The sequence below is a fragment of the Elephas maximus genome, chromosome 15 (assembly GCF_024166365.1).
Source record: "Elephas maximus indicus isolate mEleMax1 chromosome 15, mEleMax1 primary haplotype, whole genome shotgun sequence".
Classification (NCBI taxonomy): Eukaryota; Metazoa; Chordata; class Mammalia; order Proboscidea; family Elephantidae; genus Elephas; species Elephas maximus.
This window is the reverse complement of record NC_064833.1, coordinates 72,015,931-72,032,921: the sequence shown is the minus strand read 5'-3', so window position 1 is coordinate 72,032,921 and position 16,991 is coordinate 72,015,931. Positions and strand designations below refer to the sequence as shown.

At 39.3% G+C, this 16,991-nt stretch overlaps 1 protein-coding gene across 10 annotated transcripts in view; it reads right to left on the bottom strand.

The window, feature by feature from the left end:
• Positions 1-5,346: 5,346 nt before the first annotated feature.
• The window catches only part of NCOA2 (nuclear receptor coactivator 2), a 319,160-nt gene continuing 307,515 nt past the window's right edge, over positions 5,347-16,991 (bottom strand). For all 10 annotated transcript variants that reach the window (XM_049853545.1, XM_049853541.1, XM_049853548.1 and 7 more), the window contains 2 exons: positions 14,918-15,007; positions 5,347-9,163 (listed from right to left, as the gene is read on the bottom strand). In XM_049853545.1, coding sequence (XP_049709502.1) covers positions 9,152-9,163; positions 14,918-15,007 — 102 coding nt within the window. In that variant the 3' untranslated portion in view covers positions 5,347-9,151. The remainder of the gene's footprint in view (positions 9,164-14,917; positions 15,008-16,991) is intronic.

The following is a 16,991-nucleotide window of genomic DNA, read 5'->3' as shown; positions in this document are numbered from 1 at the left end:
ATCAATTCCTGGAGCCTTGTTTTTCGCCAATGCCTTCAGAGCAGCTTGGACTTCTTCCTTCAGTACCATTGGTTCCTGATCATATGCCACCTCTTGAAATGGTTGAATATTGACTAATTCTTTTTGGTATAATGACTCTGTGACTCTGTGTATTCCTTCCATCTTCTTTTGATGCTTCCTCCATCATTTAATATTTTCCCCACGGAATCCTTCACTATTGCAACTCGAGGCTTGAATTTTTTCTTCAGTTCTTTCAGCTTGAGAAACACTGAGCATGTTCTTCCCTTTTGGTTTTGCATCTCCAGCTCTTTGCACATGTCATTATAATACTTTATTTTGTCTTCTCGAGAGGCCCTTTGAAATCTTCTGTTCAGTTCTTTTACTTCATCAATTCTTCCTTTTGCTTTAGCTGCTCGATGCTCAAGAGCAAGTTTCAGAGTCTCCTCTGACATCCATCTTGGTCTTTTCTTTCTTTCCTGTCTTTTCAGTGACCTCTTGCTTTCTTCATGGATGACGTCCTTGATGTCATTCCACAACTCGTCTGGTCTTCGGTCACTAGTGTTCAATGCGTCAAATCTAATCTTGAGATGGTCTCTAAATTCAGGGGGAATATATTAAAAAAAAAAAAAAATTTTTTTTTTTTTATATTCAAGGTCATATTTTGGCTCTCGTGGACTTACTCTGATTTTCTTCAGTTTCAGCTTGAACTTGCATATGAGCAATTGATGGTCTGTTCCACAGTCGGCCCCTGGCCTTATTCTGACTGATGATATTGAGCTTTTCCATTGTCTCTTTTCACAGATGTAGTCAATTTGATTTCTGTGTGTTCTGTCTGGCGAGGTCCATGTGTATAGTCGCCATTTATGATGGTGAAAGAAGGTATTTGCAATGAAGAAGTCGCTGGTCTTGCAAAATTCTATCATTCGATCTCCGGCATTATTTCTATCACCAAGGCCATATTTTCCAACTACTGATCCTTCTTCTTCGTTTCCAACTTTCGCATTGCAATCACCAGTAATTATCAATGCATGTTGATTGCATGTTCGATCAATTTCAGACTGCAGCAGCTGATAAAAATCTCCTATTTCTTCATCTTTGGCCCTAGTGGTTGGTGCGTAAATTTGAATAACAGTCGTATTAACTGGTCTTCCCTGTAGGCGTATGGATGTTATCCTATCATTGACAGTGTTGTACTTCAGGATAGATCTTGAAACGTTCTTTTTGACAATGAATGCAATACCAATCCTCTTTGTCATTCCCAACATAGTAGGCTCTATGATTGTCCGATTCAAAATGGCCAATACCAGTCCATTTCAGCTCACTAATGCCTAGGATATTGATGTTTATGTGTTCCATTTCATTTTTGATGATTTCCAATTTTCCCAGGTTCATACTTCATACATTCCAGGTTCTGATTATTAATGGATGTTTGCAGGTGTTTCTTCTCATTTTGAGTCATGCCACATCAGCAAATGAAGGTCGGGAAGGCTTTACTCCATCCACGTCATTAAGGTCGACTCTACTTTGAGGAGGCAGCTCTTCCCCAGTCATCTTTTGAGTGCCTTCCAACCTGGGGGGCTCATCTTCCAGCACTATATCAGACAATGTTCCGCTGCTATTCATAAGGTTTTCACTGGCTAATGCTTCTCAGAAGTAGACTGCTGGGTCCTTCTTCCTAGTCTCTCTTAGTCTGGAAGCTCAGCTGAAACCTGTCCTCCAAGGGAGACCCTGCTGGTATCTGAATACCAGTGGCATAGCTTACAGCATCACAGGAACATGCAAGCCCCCACAGTGCGACAAACTGAGAGACACGTGGGAGCAAGGAAGATTACCAGAGATAAAATAGGGTATTTATATGTGAAGGGGTTAGTCCACATGGAGGAAATGCATATGCTTCTAATGCACGTGCTTCTGATGACAAGAAGCAAAAATTGACAGAGCTTAAAAGGGAAAAAACTCAAAATCACAACTGGAGATTTTAATTGATTGATAGAAGATGACAAGATGTGTGGGATGTTGCTGAAGGAAATGTAATAGGAAAATGTATAGCCTTGAAATGCATATATTAGAAAAGAATAAAGGTTCAAAGCATGAACTATTCATACATTCTCAAGAAGTTGGAAAGAAAAAATCTCATCAAACTAAACCCAAAGTAAGTACATGTTAAAAAAAAAAAACAACAACAAAAAAAAACTCATTGCTCTCGAGTTGATTCCAACTCACAGTCCCACAGGGTTTGCAAGGAGCACCTGGTGGATTCAAACTGCCGACCATTTGGTTAGCAGCTGTAGCTCTTAACCACACCACCACCAGGGTTGCCTAAGTACATGTTAGGAAAGAAATAAAAAATCCATGGACTAATACAGAGGACACCCTCATAGATACTGTGGATTTAAAAAAATGAGACTATTTTGAACAGTTTGCCAGACAATTCCAGTCATATGGCTTCAGTGATGAGTTTTACTGAACATTCAAAGGAGAATCTTTTCCAACCTTACCAACCTTATACAAACGTTTGCCCTCGATACCAAAGGATTTATGTTCCTACCACCATCCAGGGATGTATTCGTGGCCATTACTAAGCTCTTAAATTTTGCCCAATGGATAGATGAAATATGCCGTATATCCTTATTTTGTTTGCGTTTTATTGATTACTCATGGTGTTGTCCATCATTTTAGACTTATTAGCCGTTTTTTACTTTCATTAATTACCTGCTCATGCTGTGTTCATTTTTCTATTCTTTTTCTCACTAATTTGTATGAACTTTATTTAACATCATTGTCAAAATTGTTTGCCGAGTCTTCAGCTTTTTAAACTTTTTTTTTAAATAAAATATTCAATTTTTATGTAGTTAAATTTATTCCTCTCAATAACTTTTTTTTTTTTTTTTTAAAGAATGCATTCACTTGTCACAGAATGTAGACATATCCTTCTAATAATTTTACATCTTGTCACGTTTAGGTCCTCAATCCATCAGGAGTTTGTTAATGTTGTGAGGTAGGGAGTTAACTTGGTTGTTTTCCCCTAATATGGTCATTTGTTTCAGCATTTTTTTTTTAAAGAGAACAGATTCCTACTGATTAGAAACGTCATCTCTATAATGTATTAAACTTACATATAATATACAGAGATCTGTTTTTGAACTCTATGCGTCTGATGTTTATCAATTTCTGTACCAGTACTGTACAGCACTGATCAATCCAACTCTAAAATATTTCGTTAAAGGCTCACATTTTTTCTCCAAAACTTCTCATCTATTATTGTACGTTTTATCTTCCAAATGCACTTCTTAGATTTTGATTGGATTATAATGAATTTAGGGGATGAAACAACGGTCTTACAATACTGGGTCTTAGGTTCATGACGTGTCTCCATTTATTCAGGTCTTTTATGTCTTTCAGTAAAACTGTATAGTTTTCTTCACAAAAACCTTTCACACTTCCTGTTGGGTATAATCTTAAAGTCATGGTATTATTGTTATTGTGAATATATTTAGAAATGTTTCTGAAATTAGCATGGATGTATTGATTTTGTTGATTCAAGTCAGCTTTTTTACTTATTCCAAGAGCCCGTCAATTGATTCATTTGTTTTTCCTATAGATGGTCAAATTGGCTGAAAATGTTTTCTCTCTTCTGTTCCAGTATTAATACCCCATTTCTCAGCATTGGTAGTGAGCCTCCTTGTTTTGTTCTGACTTCAATACTTCGTAATGTTTCACTATTAAGTAAGATGTTTCAGCAGGTTTGCATCAGATAACCTTAAACTTAGGACATTTGTTTTTCCTAGCAGTTTTCTCATGCATTAGGGGCTGAAGTTTATCCTATGCAGATTTATCAAATGGTATGTTTTTTTGTGTGTTTTTTCCCCCTTTAATCTGCTGATACAGTAACACGGATTTTTCTAATCTTTCATTTTTAGAATTGTATTTAATAACATTTCATGTAGTTTCTGACTTGCACTATCAACTATCAAATATTAACAGACCAATTTATTAAACTGTCATGAATAGTTCAGTGTAATATATAGTAAGCTAGTCCACATTAGTAAGCCAGAAGCCCACATTGTCATAAATGTTCTTGGATATTTGGGAATAGGAGATGGAACCACATGGTGAAAAGAGCATTTAGGACTCAGTGGACCTAGGTTCTGCCTGTATTTGCCATTAAGTTGTTAGACAATCTTAAACAAGACATACCTCCTCTCAGCTTCAAACTGAAAATCTATAAAATGAGTATATTGGCACAAAGGAAATGATGAATGCCAAAGGTGCGTGAAAAATATACGTGTTTAAGCAGTGTGAGTAGTGTCAACTACCATGTAAATGTAAGAAATTATCAAGTTACAAGTAAGGTACTTTTAATTTAGATGCAATTATGAAGATACAATATAAACACATTAAAATCTTTAAAGCCATAAAAGTTGTGTGACAAATATATTTACAATGATGACAAAAAAAGAAAAGAAAAACCTGCTGAGGCTGCTTATGTACAACCAAAAACCTCATGGGATTTGTTTTCTTGCTTTGGAGGTTTAGGGTCATGGTTTCATGGGACATCTCAGTTAATTGGTTTAATATGTTTAGTGCCTCTGTTCTATCTTCTAGTTTGATGCGTAGTACCCGGGGTCTTAAAAACTTGCAAGCAGCCATCCAAGGCACAATTGGTCTCTATTCATCTGGAACAAGAGAGGAATTGGAGGAGGATATGGAGTGTGTGGCTGATTGCCTCCATGAACAACTGCCTTCTTTGCCACGAGACCAGAAGAACTGGGTGGTGCCCAACTACCATTACTGAACATTTTGATCAAAGACTCCATAGATGAATCCTGATCAAAAGGGGGAAAATGCAGATCAGAATTTCAAGTTCTCATGGACTTCAGACTTCCCAAAGCCCTGAGGGTTGGATGAACTCCTGAAATAACTGCCCTGAGACGATCTTTAAACCTTAAATCGAAAATATCCCCTCAAGTCTTCTTAAAACCAAACACTAGTTTAGCTTAACTAGGAGAGAATTTCTGCCTTGAGCATTGTGGTCTTTTAAGAACTATCTATATGGGATCAAATTGACAACGGCAACTCAAAAGATTAGATAGGAGCCTTAGGGGGCAGTGAATTTATGTTAATGGGGGAGGAACAACTCAGAAAAGGAGGGTGAGCATGGTTGTCCAACTCAAAGAATGTAATCAATGTCACTAAGTGTTGTATGTAGAAACTGTTGAATTGGTGTATGTTCTGCTGTGTATATTCTCAACAACGACAAAATAAATCATATAAAAAAATTTTTTCTGAAGCCATGTAAAACCCGAAGGCATTAAAATTTATTAAATGATGCAATAACAACAGAATTCTTTATTTACAATAGCATTATTTAACATCAAATAAGCAAATAGCATCAGCAAAGCAATATTAACTTGCATAAATGTATTTAAAATTTCTCTGAATATATCTACTTTTGCATAAACTGCTCACACTAGAAATACAAACATCAATGCAGGTGAACAAAGTGATGTTCAGAATCAACTCCATTTTGAAAATAAATCACAACCTGAAACACTGTAAGCTTTCTCCTGAAGAACCATAGTTAATATATTGCTTAATTTTACCCTTGTATAATCTTTTCATATACACACATCTCAGATGCAACTTCATGAGGAACTGTACAAAGAAAACCCACAAATGACAAAGGGAAAAAAAGACAGTTAAATGTTTGAAGAAATGTATCATCATCGCTATTCAAGAACATGAAGGTTAAGCGATGATGCACTTATTCAAAAATTGTACACAATTCACTATACAAATATAATACATCAGACAGCTATGTAGGAATATACAAGACTTAAAAACAGATCTAAGGCATTATGCTAGATTTTAGCATTTTGAGGTTCTTGCACATAGCTTTTACCTGTAGTAAGAAACTTAAAAGATTTTGTTTTAGTCTATAAAGAAACACCAGGGAGAAAATTCTAATTAAAATCGAAGCCACTACAGTAATTTTCTTTTGTGCAGAGAATGCTTTGCTCTTAGGCAGCATACTACCATACAAATACTAGAAAATTTTAAATTCACACCAACAATTAATGGCTTAAGTTGCATTTCAAAATTGATTGTGTATCTTTGGGTTCTGCAAGTGGACCTGTGCCACCCATTGCATGTGTTAAGCCCATATGAACTCCATTTTAAACACAGATTAAAAATTGCATTATATAAACTGCAAAAACATTGCTTTCAATGATTATAGGCCAGAAGAGATACACATGGGGGAGGGGAGGCATTTTAATCTTTGAGTCAAACGAATTCATTGTAGTAAAACAGCTCACTTCACTTTTTTACTTACCACATTACATGAACACTTAAATGAGTTTTACAACCAAGTTAATGTATGCATACTTTCACATTATGTGTTTTTCACATTTAGTAATATAAGTAAAACACTGATTATTTGTTCTATTAAACAAAAACCAAGTACTCAGTCTAACAAATTTATTGTGTACAGCATGAGAAATACTGATAATGAAGGGAATTGATTTGGCTTTTGCTTCTACAGTGATCAATATGATCAGAGGCTTCCTTCACTGACTTTTCTTCTCCTGATTAGATATAAAGCAAAATCCATTACCTGATCTGGGCCGTGAGAGAACTTATCATCTCTTTTCCTTCAAAACAGTAACGATTGTGACATCATCTACATTACCAGGAATGCAGGTTTGTAGCTCTGTCTGAACTGGGATTCATGGTAAAACACAGTGGGCAGATGGATAAACAATATAGATATTTTTGGACAGTGTTTGCTAGAGTGAAAAGGGACTAAAAACTCCAAACAAAGCAAATCCAGCTTCAACTCCATTTCTCTGTTGTGCTGTGTAAAGTCATTCTAATTCACATCTTTCTAAAAACCAATGGAAAACTGGTCAGGTTAAATCGCTATAACGTAAGTCTCATTGTACCAGTGAGGTCGTGGAGTCCGGGGCCAACATCTGCTCATTTTTCCATCACAGTCGGGCAACCCAATGGTTTGGCTGAGGAAGTAGAGCCTTTTGAGCGGGATGTGTGAACTGGTGGCCACTGAGAAGTGCTATTCCTTGGCCACCTCCCTGTATTGAGATCCCTCTCAAGTGGAAAAAATATCGAAATGCAAATTTCCAGAAAATTTCTTTAGTATGGAGCAACACTTTCAGACTGTCTATTCATCATTGATCTTTGGGTTATATCTCTTTCTATACTTCCATAATCTGTACATATAGAGAGAGATATAAATATAAATAGGGGTAGTTTGTACATTTTTCACCCTGCCACAAAATAATCAGATTTCAAGGAAAAACCTCTCTGTTCCTAAAAAGCCTGGCTAATGAGATATTACAAAATGCTTTGCTTTTTAGACATCAAAAAGACATCATCTGGAAATTTAGGTAAGAAAGTCTGTGTATCAGGGGTCGGGGAGAAATAGCTCAAAAAACATCATCGGTTTCTTAGTATTGCAGTTGTCTGAAACCGATGCAATTAATAAAAGATTATTCCCCTACCAGAGCGGGCAAGAAAAACAACCAGAAAAGTGGCCTGCTTAGTAACATGTAGTCTTTCTAAGGTTCATTAAAAAAGAATATAAACATATAAAAATCAAGAATTGGTTCCTACAGCGGCTGCATATTATATAGATTAATGATTTATGAGCAGAATCACAAGGTTTAGAAAATAAAAAGTCTTAAGTCTACAAATTAGGTCTAGTCAAAGCATTGATATCCTTTACAAAACACCTTTAGGAGACGTTGCTATGAAGATAATCTAATTTAATACTGAAGTACCTCATTTTTGAGTCAATTCCACAATATGTATACCTCACAAAAATTATACAATTAAAACACTTAAGTTCTCAACTTAAATTATTGCTTGTTTACATAGAAACTGGATTTTATGTACCTTACAAAACTTCAGCTTAGTCAGCACTGCTAAAAAACAAAATAAAAAACACACGACGGTGGTTCGATCTGTAGTGATATCTATCTGCTGTCAATTTTAAACACGCTATTATTTTCTCCTGTTTTGTAGGCCCGAGCTGCTGGGGAACAGAACAAACATGCTTCCAAAGCAGGTATCCTTAGCTTGACTGGGATCGAGTAGTAACTTTGCTCTTCTCCTTGCCAGTAAATGCATTTTTCTGAAATTATTCAGTACTTAGCAACCGGTAAGTGGCTGGCAAAATAGTTAAGGAAATAAAGGGCTTACCTGGTTTCTGCTGTGTGTGTTACTTTAAAACAATGAACGAAAGCGGGGAGAACTGTAAAGACAGAGAGGGAATGGGCACACTGAGGGCCAGGTGGGGAAGAGGAGGTGCTAGTTCAAGCTGTCTGAATCAATCTAATGGGAACTTAATCTGGATGAAAAGTATTTCTTCTTGATTCATGATCTAAGTGAACTAGTTTGGTTTTCTTTAACAAAGAACCAGAGAAACAATCCTTGTTAATATTAACAGCCCTCACAGGCTCCCTTTTGATCTGTTCAATAAATGGAAACTCTTTCCAACCTGGTCTTTAAGGTCTTCTACAAAGAGACAACTAGGGCTTTATTGTTCTTCACTTATTGGGTGTTTCTGTATATACAACGCTGTCCATGGTGCCTGCCCTGCTTCTATTCCAAATGCAGGGTTTTGCTTAAAACACCTTAGGTTTGTATTTTTTCAAAGTCTTTTCTTTCTCCCAGATGCAATTTTACTCTTTTGCAGTAGGCTGATTAGCCAGGGAAAACAAAGCAAGAAACCAGTGTCTGGAACCAAACAGGAACAGAACAAGAGCATGGTTGTTTTCCTTAAAAATACGTACATTTAAATACATTCAATCTGACATGGGTATGAAATTTGCCTGTCAACATTTACTTTGCAGGAGAGATCTAAGTTGCACTAAGGTGAATGCAGTGAACAGACTGAGCAATTGTCTGGATGTGAGCTTCAGACTGTCAAGAGAAGAGGCAGCTTCTCCTGAAGCAGCCGTGTGGACTCCACGCTGGCGCAGAGCCGAGGCCTGTCTGTGGATCTCGCTCTGGCAGAACTGGCTGGCAGGTCGGTGGGTCAGAACAAGTGGACGCAGCTCTCCAGACTGCTAAGGGTTTTGAGTAAGTGGGCCCGGTCAGCTGAAGAAAGAAGCAACCGCTACCTTCAGTGTCAGCAGTATTTCTGCAGTAAAACAGAAAGTTGTGAGATACCTCTGGCTTTTTGGAAAAACCATTATAAAGCCGATCATAAAAACATCAAAATGCTTGGCTGCTTTAATTAATGCAAATCACAAGGCTGTACCTGGATGAGTTACACTTGATTTTATGCGTGATATTCCTAAACACAAACAATGTTTCCAAAGGGACAGGAGGAGGTAAACAGATCATATATGATGTTTCTCCCAGGACACAGACAAGGCCATGCCTCAGCTACAAACAGATGGTCAGTCAGTCTTTTTGAATGGCTACTTTACTACCAGGTACATCCTAGCCCAATTTCATCCCTCCGTCTTCTCAACAAAGATAACTAAGATAGCCAACTGCCGGACTGCCCTTGTTCCTTGATAGCTTCCAATCCAGAAGTGGCCTCGACTTGCCTGGCCCCTCCTTAAAATCATCCAGTACAAGCCCACACCCTAGAAATTCCCCCTACTGAGATACTCCCAAGATTCTATGGGGTGTGTGCTCCATGGCTTCAGCAAGTGAAATAAACTTGGGTTTTGACTCCCCATGAGTTCTTGCTAGTCTCTGGCTGCTATGCGCTGACAATCTGAATTACTAAACAGCAAGGAATTTTGTAGGAGGTGTTTCCTTGGTTAGTGCAACTATATCTGTAATAGGTTTTCCTTGATTACTGACTGTGCCTAAAACAATGCTCACTCATTTAGCAAATATTAATTGAGCATCTACTATGTGCCAGGTGCTGGGGATTAAAGACACTTCTAGTCACTGCTATCACAAAACTGCCGAACAGGCAAAGAAGACAAACGATAAGTCACAATAAAATGTGATCAGAGTTATGTGAGAGGAAATAGCAGGTACTGTGGGAACACAGAACAACAGTGTCCAGGATTTAGACATTTAGACCCAGAATTCTAGCACATTAGAGAGAGAGACCTGGTGTTAGTAAGGTTAGAGAGGAAGCCAACCCCCAAATTACCTATTTCACTTTAGATTAATCTAAGATTAATTAATAACCTACCACACTCTGAAAAGAGAATTCTGGGAAAACAACTGCCAAATGGTGAATTCTAGTGGTCAAGGGCAGAATGAAGGGCATCATTCCCCTAAGCTTAAAAAATTAGGGGAGTATCTGTGATTACATTTCTTCTTAGAGAAGAAGAGCTAACGCACTTTTCTCTACATTTCAACAGCTGAATAACATATATTTCTAATGTGTGTTACTGGTAAGATTTCACATGAAAATACTCCACAGTTCTGACCAAAATGTGGAAAAACCCCTCAATACTCCAGTTATTCTGGGAAAGAAACAATCTACTGAGAAGTATTTATTTCCTGTACGACTTATGGGCTTAGAAACTTTGCGGCAGCATTCTTTACCACAGACTGACTTCAAGGAGCAGGATCAGCCGGCACCGGTCTGTTAAGAGAGAGTATCAAGCTGGCGCCGATTTCAGGGGTGATGCTGGTATCCCAGCTGTGCCACTTGGGGGTCATGGGAGATTTCTGTACCTAGCACTCCTTGGGGTTGTTGTGAGGATTAAATGAAACGATGTCCATGAAGTGTTTAAATAGTTCTGGGTGATAATAAATGCTCCATAAATGTCATCACCATTTTCGTCATCACCTATGAGCTTGATCCAGGTTATGATCAGTTTCTGTAAACACTAGTAAATGAAATCAATTGCAACTATGCTCTCTTTATGCCAGAGCCATGCTGCTGAGCAGTAAACTCGATTTTAATATATTTAAATGTATGCCAAATATAAAAGAATACTATGATTAGTCCTTGTAAAACGAAGACTCTTGATTAAGTAAAATAATTCGCCTTCTCTAGTGCTTTTGGTAAATTACAGCTAGATATACTAGCTTTGCTTAAATTAAAGCAAGGTACAATTATAATCTGGAGACAAACAGGACACAGATTCAATTAATGATGGATTCACAGTGGTTTCTAGTTCAACAAATGGTACCAGATTACCAAGAGAAATTCTGAAAACAGTCCCTGATGCCCATCAGCAGCACACCGTGTCACAGAAAGAGGAGATGCAGAAGCCGCATCTATTCAGACATCAGCAGAAAGGCTGGAAATGCAGTGTGATCTCCAGTTATCGCTCAGGGATTAGAAAGGGTCTACTCTACATGTTATTCTCTGAAGGACCAACAGGAGTGTTTATGGCAGACGGTTCTGTGACTTAACATTCACCATGAAACAAAGCGCAGACCAAATTCAAGAGAGAACTGGGAAAAAAAGAGGAAGTGGGAGGCATGTCAATGGCCTGGGCTGGATAATAACAGAGGGAGTTCTCACCACGGATCCCTGAAGGCACTTTTGATGAAGAGAACATGCTGTATTTACTGCAAGTTGCTGTTTGTGATCCTAACTCTAACCTATCTTCAGTTTGGTGAGTGCCCACCAGGCGCCAACATGTGCGTTTAGGTAAATACCATGGGGTTCTGTCAGCCCACGGGGCCCAGCACCCTGCCCTCCCAGTCAGTGGAGCCCAGGCGGAGGCTCCTGACTCTGTGGTGCTCCCAGTGTTCTTCCTCACCCTCTCTCCTTCCCTCTTCTGACTGTGCTTGCAGGTCCACCCCTGCCATCCTGCCTCGTTCTCCCTCAGCTGTACTGCTCTTGGCCACCATCTCCCCAAGTCTTGATTCCTGTTCTTAGCTAGCTTTGCGACCTTGGGTAAATTACCAATTCCTTCGAAATTCAGTCTCCTTGTCTGAAAATGCTGGGGAGGCTTAGGTATCTATGAAGCGCCTGGCACAGTCCCTGGTGCACTAGAGACCAACAAGTGTTTCGTTTCCTTTTCCTTGCTTCCTCCCCGCAAAGCTTCAGTACCCACTGCCCAATTCTGAGGACTCTTCAAAAAATGTAGCCAAATCTTTACTCTCTGTCCCACTAGCAACTGTCAACGTTCTTCTCTTCCCTTCAGGATCTGAATAAAAAGCGGCAAGGGAGTGGCAACGATGAAGGAAATACTTTATTCCTTTCTGGATTCTTCCATTGTTACCTGCATAAAACCCTTAGAAAAATCTCACAAGAGCTCAGTGGTCTATTAAGGAAGGTGGGGAGTGGTGCACAGGGGTTAAAATGGCTCTTTCTGCAGTCAGCCTGCCTGGGCTCACGTTCTGGTGCTGTGGGACCCTGGACAAGCCATTTAAACTCTCAAAGCAGCAGGTATACCATATGGCTGTCGTGTGGATTAAATGACACAACCTAAGCAAAGTTCTCAGCACAGAACCAGGCCATGGTAAATGCTCAATACAGAGTTGTTTCTGTAATTGTTTAAAAGACAAAACATGGAGTCAACAAGTGTTCTGCTTTACAGCAGGCAAGTCTTTTCTTCTTGGAGGCTCATGGGAGCAGAAGAAAGGACATACAGGCAAGTTGACTCCAGGGGTCTTGGAAGAAAAGACCTGGCCCATGCAGGGCTTCTGAGAGGCAGACCTACAAAGGGAATTTCCAGGGCGCCTGCTCTGTGGAGTGCAGGCCTAGGTTGGCATCGTCACACACTGAAGGGGGATAGGGGTGTAGATCTCATCTTGGTGGATTAAGGAAGGGTAATGCTATCCTGGGTGGCACAAATGGTTTGTGTTTGGCTACTAACTAAAAGGTTAGCAGTTTGAACCTATCCAGAAGTGCTGTGGAAGAAAGGCCTGGTGATCTACTTCTGTAAAGATTACAGCCAAGAGAACCCCATGAAGCTCCATTTACTCTGTCACACGTGGGTCACCACGAGTCAGAACTGCCCTGACGGCAATGGGTTTGTTTGTGTTTGTTTAATATGATCCCAGCCTCCCAAATGCATTTTTTTCAGAGAGATGAAGTGCTCAGAGGTTAGGCTCTCTGGCACTTTTGGGTTAAAATGGGCTGTCCTGTGGGAACCTAATTATCAGTGACGTCGTCAGTCCTTTAGGAAAGGCAACCCAGGTTTTCAGCCTCTACTTTTTGCATGTATGCCATCACTTAGTTAGGTGGCTGCTATCTGCACAGGCTCGGTGGAAAGGAGAACAGAACTGGCAGCGGAGAAGAGTCCAGCCCTCTGAGGGTGCGGCACGACCGAGAGCCGTGCGGCATTCACACTGCAATCAACGGCAGGGTTACAGTCCAAGCACATGGTCAATAAAGAAATATATTCCATTTTGTGTTTGGCTTACCTGTTGCCGTTGAGTTGATTCAGACTCATAGTGACTCTATAGGACAGAGAACTGTCCCATAGAGTATCCAAGGCTGTAATCTTTACGGAAGCAGACTGCCACAACTTTCTCCCACGAAACAGCTGGTGGGTTCAAACCACCCACCTTTTGGTTAGCAGCTGAGCACCTAACCACTGTGCCACCAGGGCTCCCCTCTGTTTGGCTTACTATGTCAGTATGTCAACTGTTTAAATGAGCTCCTGTACACTGGTGCATATGAGCCTCACTCCACATCCACAGGACTCCCACACAGCCGGCAATCTCTGCCACCCGGGACTGTGGTTCTTTACAAGAGGAACCGTGTTTAAAAAATTAGCACAATGTGTTATTAAAATCTGGATCAGATTTATGTATTACTTTCTAAACTTGAATGCTAATATTAACAAAACTTTTCATGATCTACTTTTTTAAGGAAATTCAACATCAACCCTACGTTTTCTCCACTGAGAATGACAGAGTACTTTTCAAAAGAAAACTACCAGTCTCATCTACTGCTGGTGGGATTATGAAATGGTGCAGCTGCTGTGGAAAACGGTTTGGTGGTTCCTCAAAAAGTTAAACACAGAATTACTTTATAACTCAGCAATTCCACTCCTAGGTATATATGCAGAAGAACTGAAAGCAGGAACACAGGTACTTGTACACCAGTGTTCACTTCAGTACTATTCACAATAGCCAGAAAGTGAAAACAACCAAGTGTCCATCAAGACGAATGAATACACAAAATGTGGTAGATACATACAATGGAATATTACTCCGTCATAAAAAGAAATGAAGTCCACACGATGAACCTTAAAAACATTATGCTGAGTGAAATAAATCGGTCACAAAAGGACAAATGTTGTGTGATCTCATTTATAATGAAATACCCGGAACAGTCAAATGCACAGAGATCGAAGTTCACTAGGTTTACATGGGGTGGGTGGGAGGGGGAATAAGAGGGTATTGCCTAAGCGGTACAGGGTTTTTGTTAAGGATGATGAAAAATCTGGACATAAACAGTGGTAACTGCTGTACAACGCGATGAATGGTTAATGTCAATGAACTGTACATGTAAAAATGGCTGAAATGTTTTGTTACATATATTTCACCAAAATAAAATTAAAAAAAGAAAAGAAAGGGTTACGTCCCTTCCCACACCAGCCCACTTGCCTGGCTATATGCCACACGGCTTCCAGAGCCTCCCCTGTGAGACATCTGCTGTTGGGCACACAGCTTACGGGTTCTGAGTACTCATTATTCTATTGTTCAAGAATTGGTTGAACGTGGTAATACTGCTTTCCTTAGGACAAGTGTTTAAGGTAATAAGTAAGTAATACAAGTAAGACATAAGACTGTTGCCTAAACAGAATGAAATACTAAGAAAGAATAAAACATAGACTTAAGGAATAATTCTTCACACAAAACCATTGTATGCCCGGTGAAATCAGAAGATACTGTATTACAGCTATCTAACCTCCTGGTTAATGATATATCTATGCCAATTTTGGTCCATAAAACAGTCATGGTTCACTTTGCTACCATATTCACTTATTTCTTTGCTGTTTCTTACCCGTGATGTGTCTCCTTCCTGCTTAATCATATCCATTCCAGGCAGCTGGTTTGGGAACAGGTTGCCTCCCCTCAGAGCAGGATCATTAACCTGAGGGACAAGACACGACAGCGGCTACATTCAGCAGGTGCCCAAAAGCGTACTGGGAACCAACTACCATCAATTTTCCTTTAAGTATATCCACGGGAAAAAACCCCAAACCAAACCCACTGCTGTCGAGTCAATTCCAACTCATAGCAACCCTACAGGACAGAGCAGAACTGCACCCCATAGGGCTTCCAAGGAGCAGCTGGTGGATTTTAACTGCTGATCTTTTGGTTAGCAGCCTGAGTTCTTAACGACTGTGCCACCCAGGATCCCTACTGGGAAAAGGGACTATAAAAAAGACAGCTTCATCCCTGTATCATTTCCCCCATGTATATATTTTGGGGGAAGTATGGAGAAACATGAAAATAAATACTTGTAATAGACTAGCTGCCTGCAAAATTAAATTTATTTGCATTTGGTACAGAAATCAAATTTAACAGAGAAGCTAATACTTGGAACACTTTCATGAACACAAGTCCTATGTTCAGTTAGACCAATGACTCACATCTGGGACCCTCACGTCATCTGAGGGCTCCTGGTATCTTTGCTACTCAGACAAATTATTAATCAGTGAAAGCAAGTACGAATACCCAAAATGGTGCTGGATTTTGTGACTCTATTCTGATCACGTCAACTATTCATTAGCATTTGTACACTTATCTTACAAACTACAAAATAAACATACAATGCTAACAGGAATCATTTTGTCAGAAGACAAACACTGCAGTTGTGTTCGGGGGCTTTCAAATCAACTCTGGTATTGAAAAGGTTTAAATCCTTGCAAAAGTTTTCAACCAATCTCGATTATTCAAGATGAACCAATTTACTTCTCAGTAGGCTGGATGAAGACCCATGTTAGACCAGACAATCCCATGTACACTTTCCCTAGAAAGCAAAGCAGGACTTACTAGTAGCCTGCTTTTTGTAGGAAATTCAGTATTAGTCTTATATTTTCTCCAATAAGATACCCCCCAAAATCCTTATTTATGTCTGTTTAACTAATTTACCCAAATATGCGCTTACCCATCATCATTCAGCTGCAGAAACACAAGTTATTAGTACTATACACACACACACAAATATATAATATGTATGCACAGAAATTTCTTATATTGCAAAGGGCTTTCAATTTTTTCATCTTTCACTTTAAATCACTGAAGTTTTCCGTGCATCAGTTTCTCCATATGTAAAATAAGATTCAGGGTTCCTTGCCACATTTTAACTTTGTATGAATTACTGAGGATCAGTGGTCGAATGACAAGCATTTGGTGCCCTCTGAAAAATAAGATCTTCTGTAAATACAACTTGAAAATTATTAATCTTCATTGTTACTTCCAGGTCAGCCTACCACAGATTTGAAATCCAAGGCAGGCTACCTACTATCTCAAATGCTTTGAGTCTCTTTGCCACCTAGTGAAGCTGGAGTGTCCCTTAGGGCTCGCAGAATCATTCAGTGTCACTGACAGAAAAATCACAGTATCCATAGTCCCGAGGTTAAAATCAGACGGACGGTTTCTGCGTTGCCTGTGTCAGTTGCCTCACAGTGAAGCACCGTTTAGGGTGAAATGGACGGCAGGGGACTTAACCCTTGCTTTTCGACGCTCCTTGGAAACTCTATGGGGCAGTTCTACTCTGTCCTATAGGGTCACTAGGAGTTGGAATCGACTCGATGGCACCGTTTTTTTTTTTTTTTCCCCATCTGGTTTTGCATTTAGAAAAAAAATCAGTTCTTAAACTAGAAAGCCAAAACAAAGCTACTTAAAAAGCACAATTACCATGCCCTCTTCAGATACTCAGCTTGCACATTGCTGAATTCCGCAAATAAGAGAAAAACTTAAATGACAAGAAAGTTAGGAAATATTTTTAACAATCCTTCAGCAGTTAGGAGCCCGTTCAAGTTTATTTCGTCAGTAACAAGCATTTCTGTTAATCTCACTAACATGGGTTAAATTAAGGTGGTAAGACACTCTTCAAAATAAATGTGGGA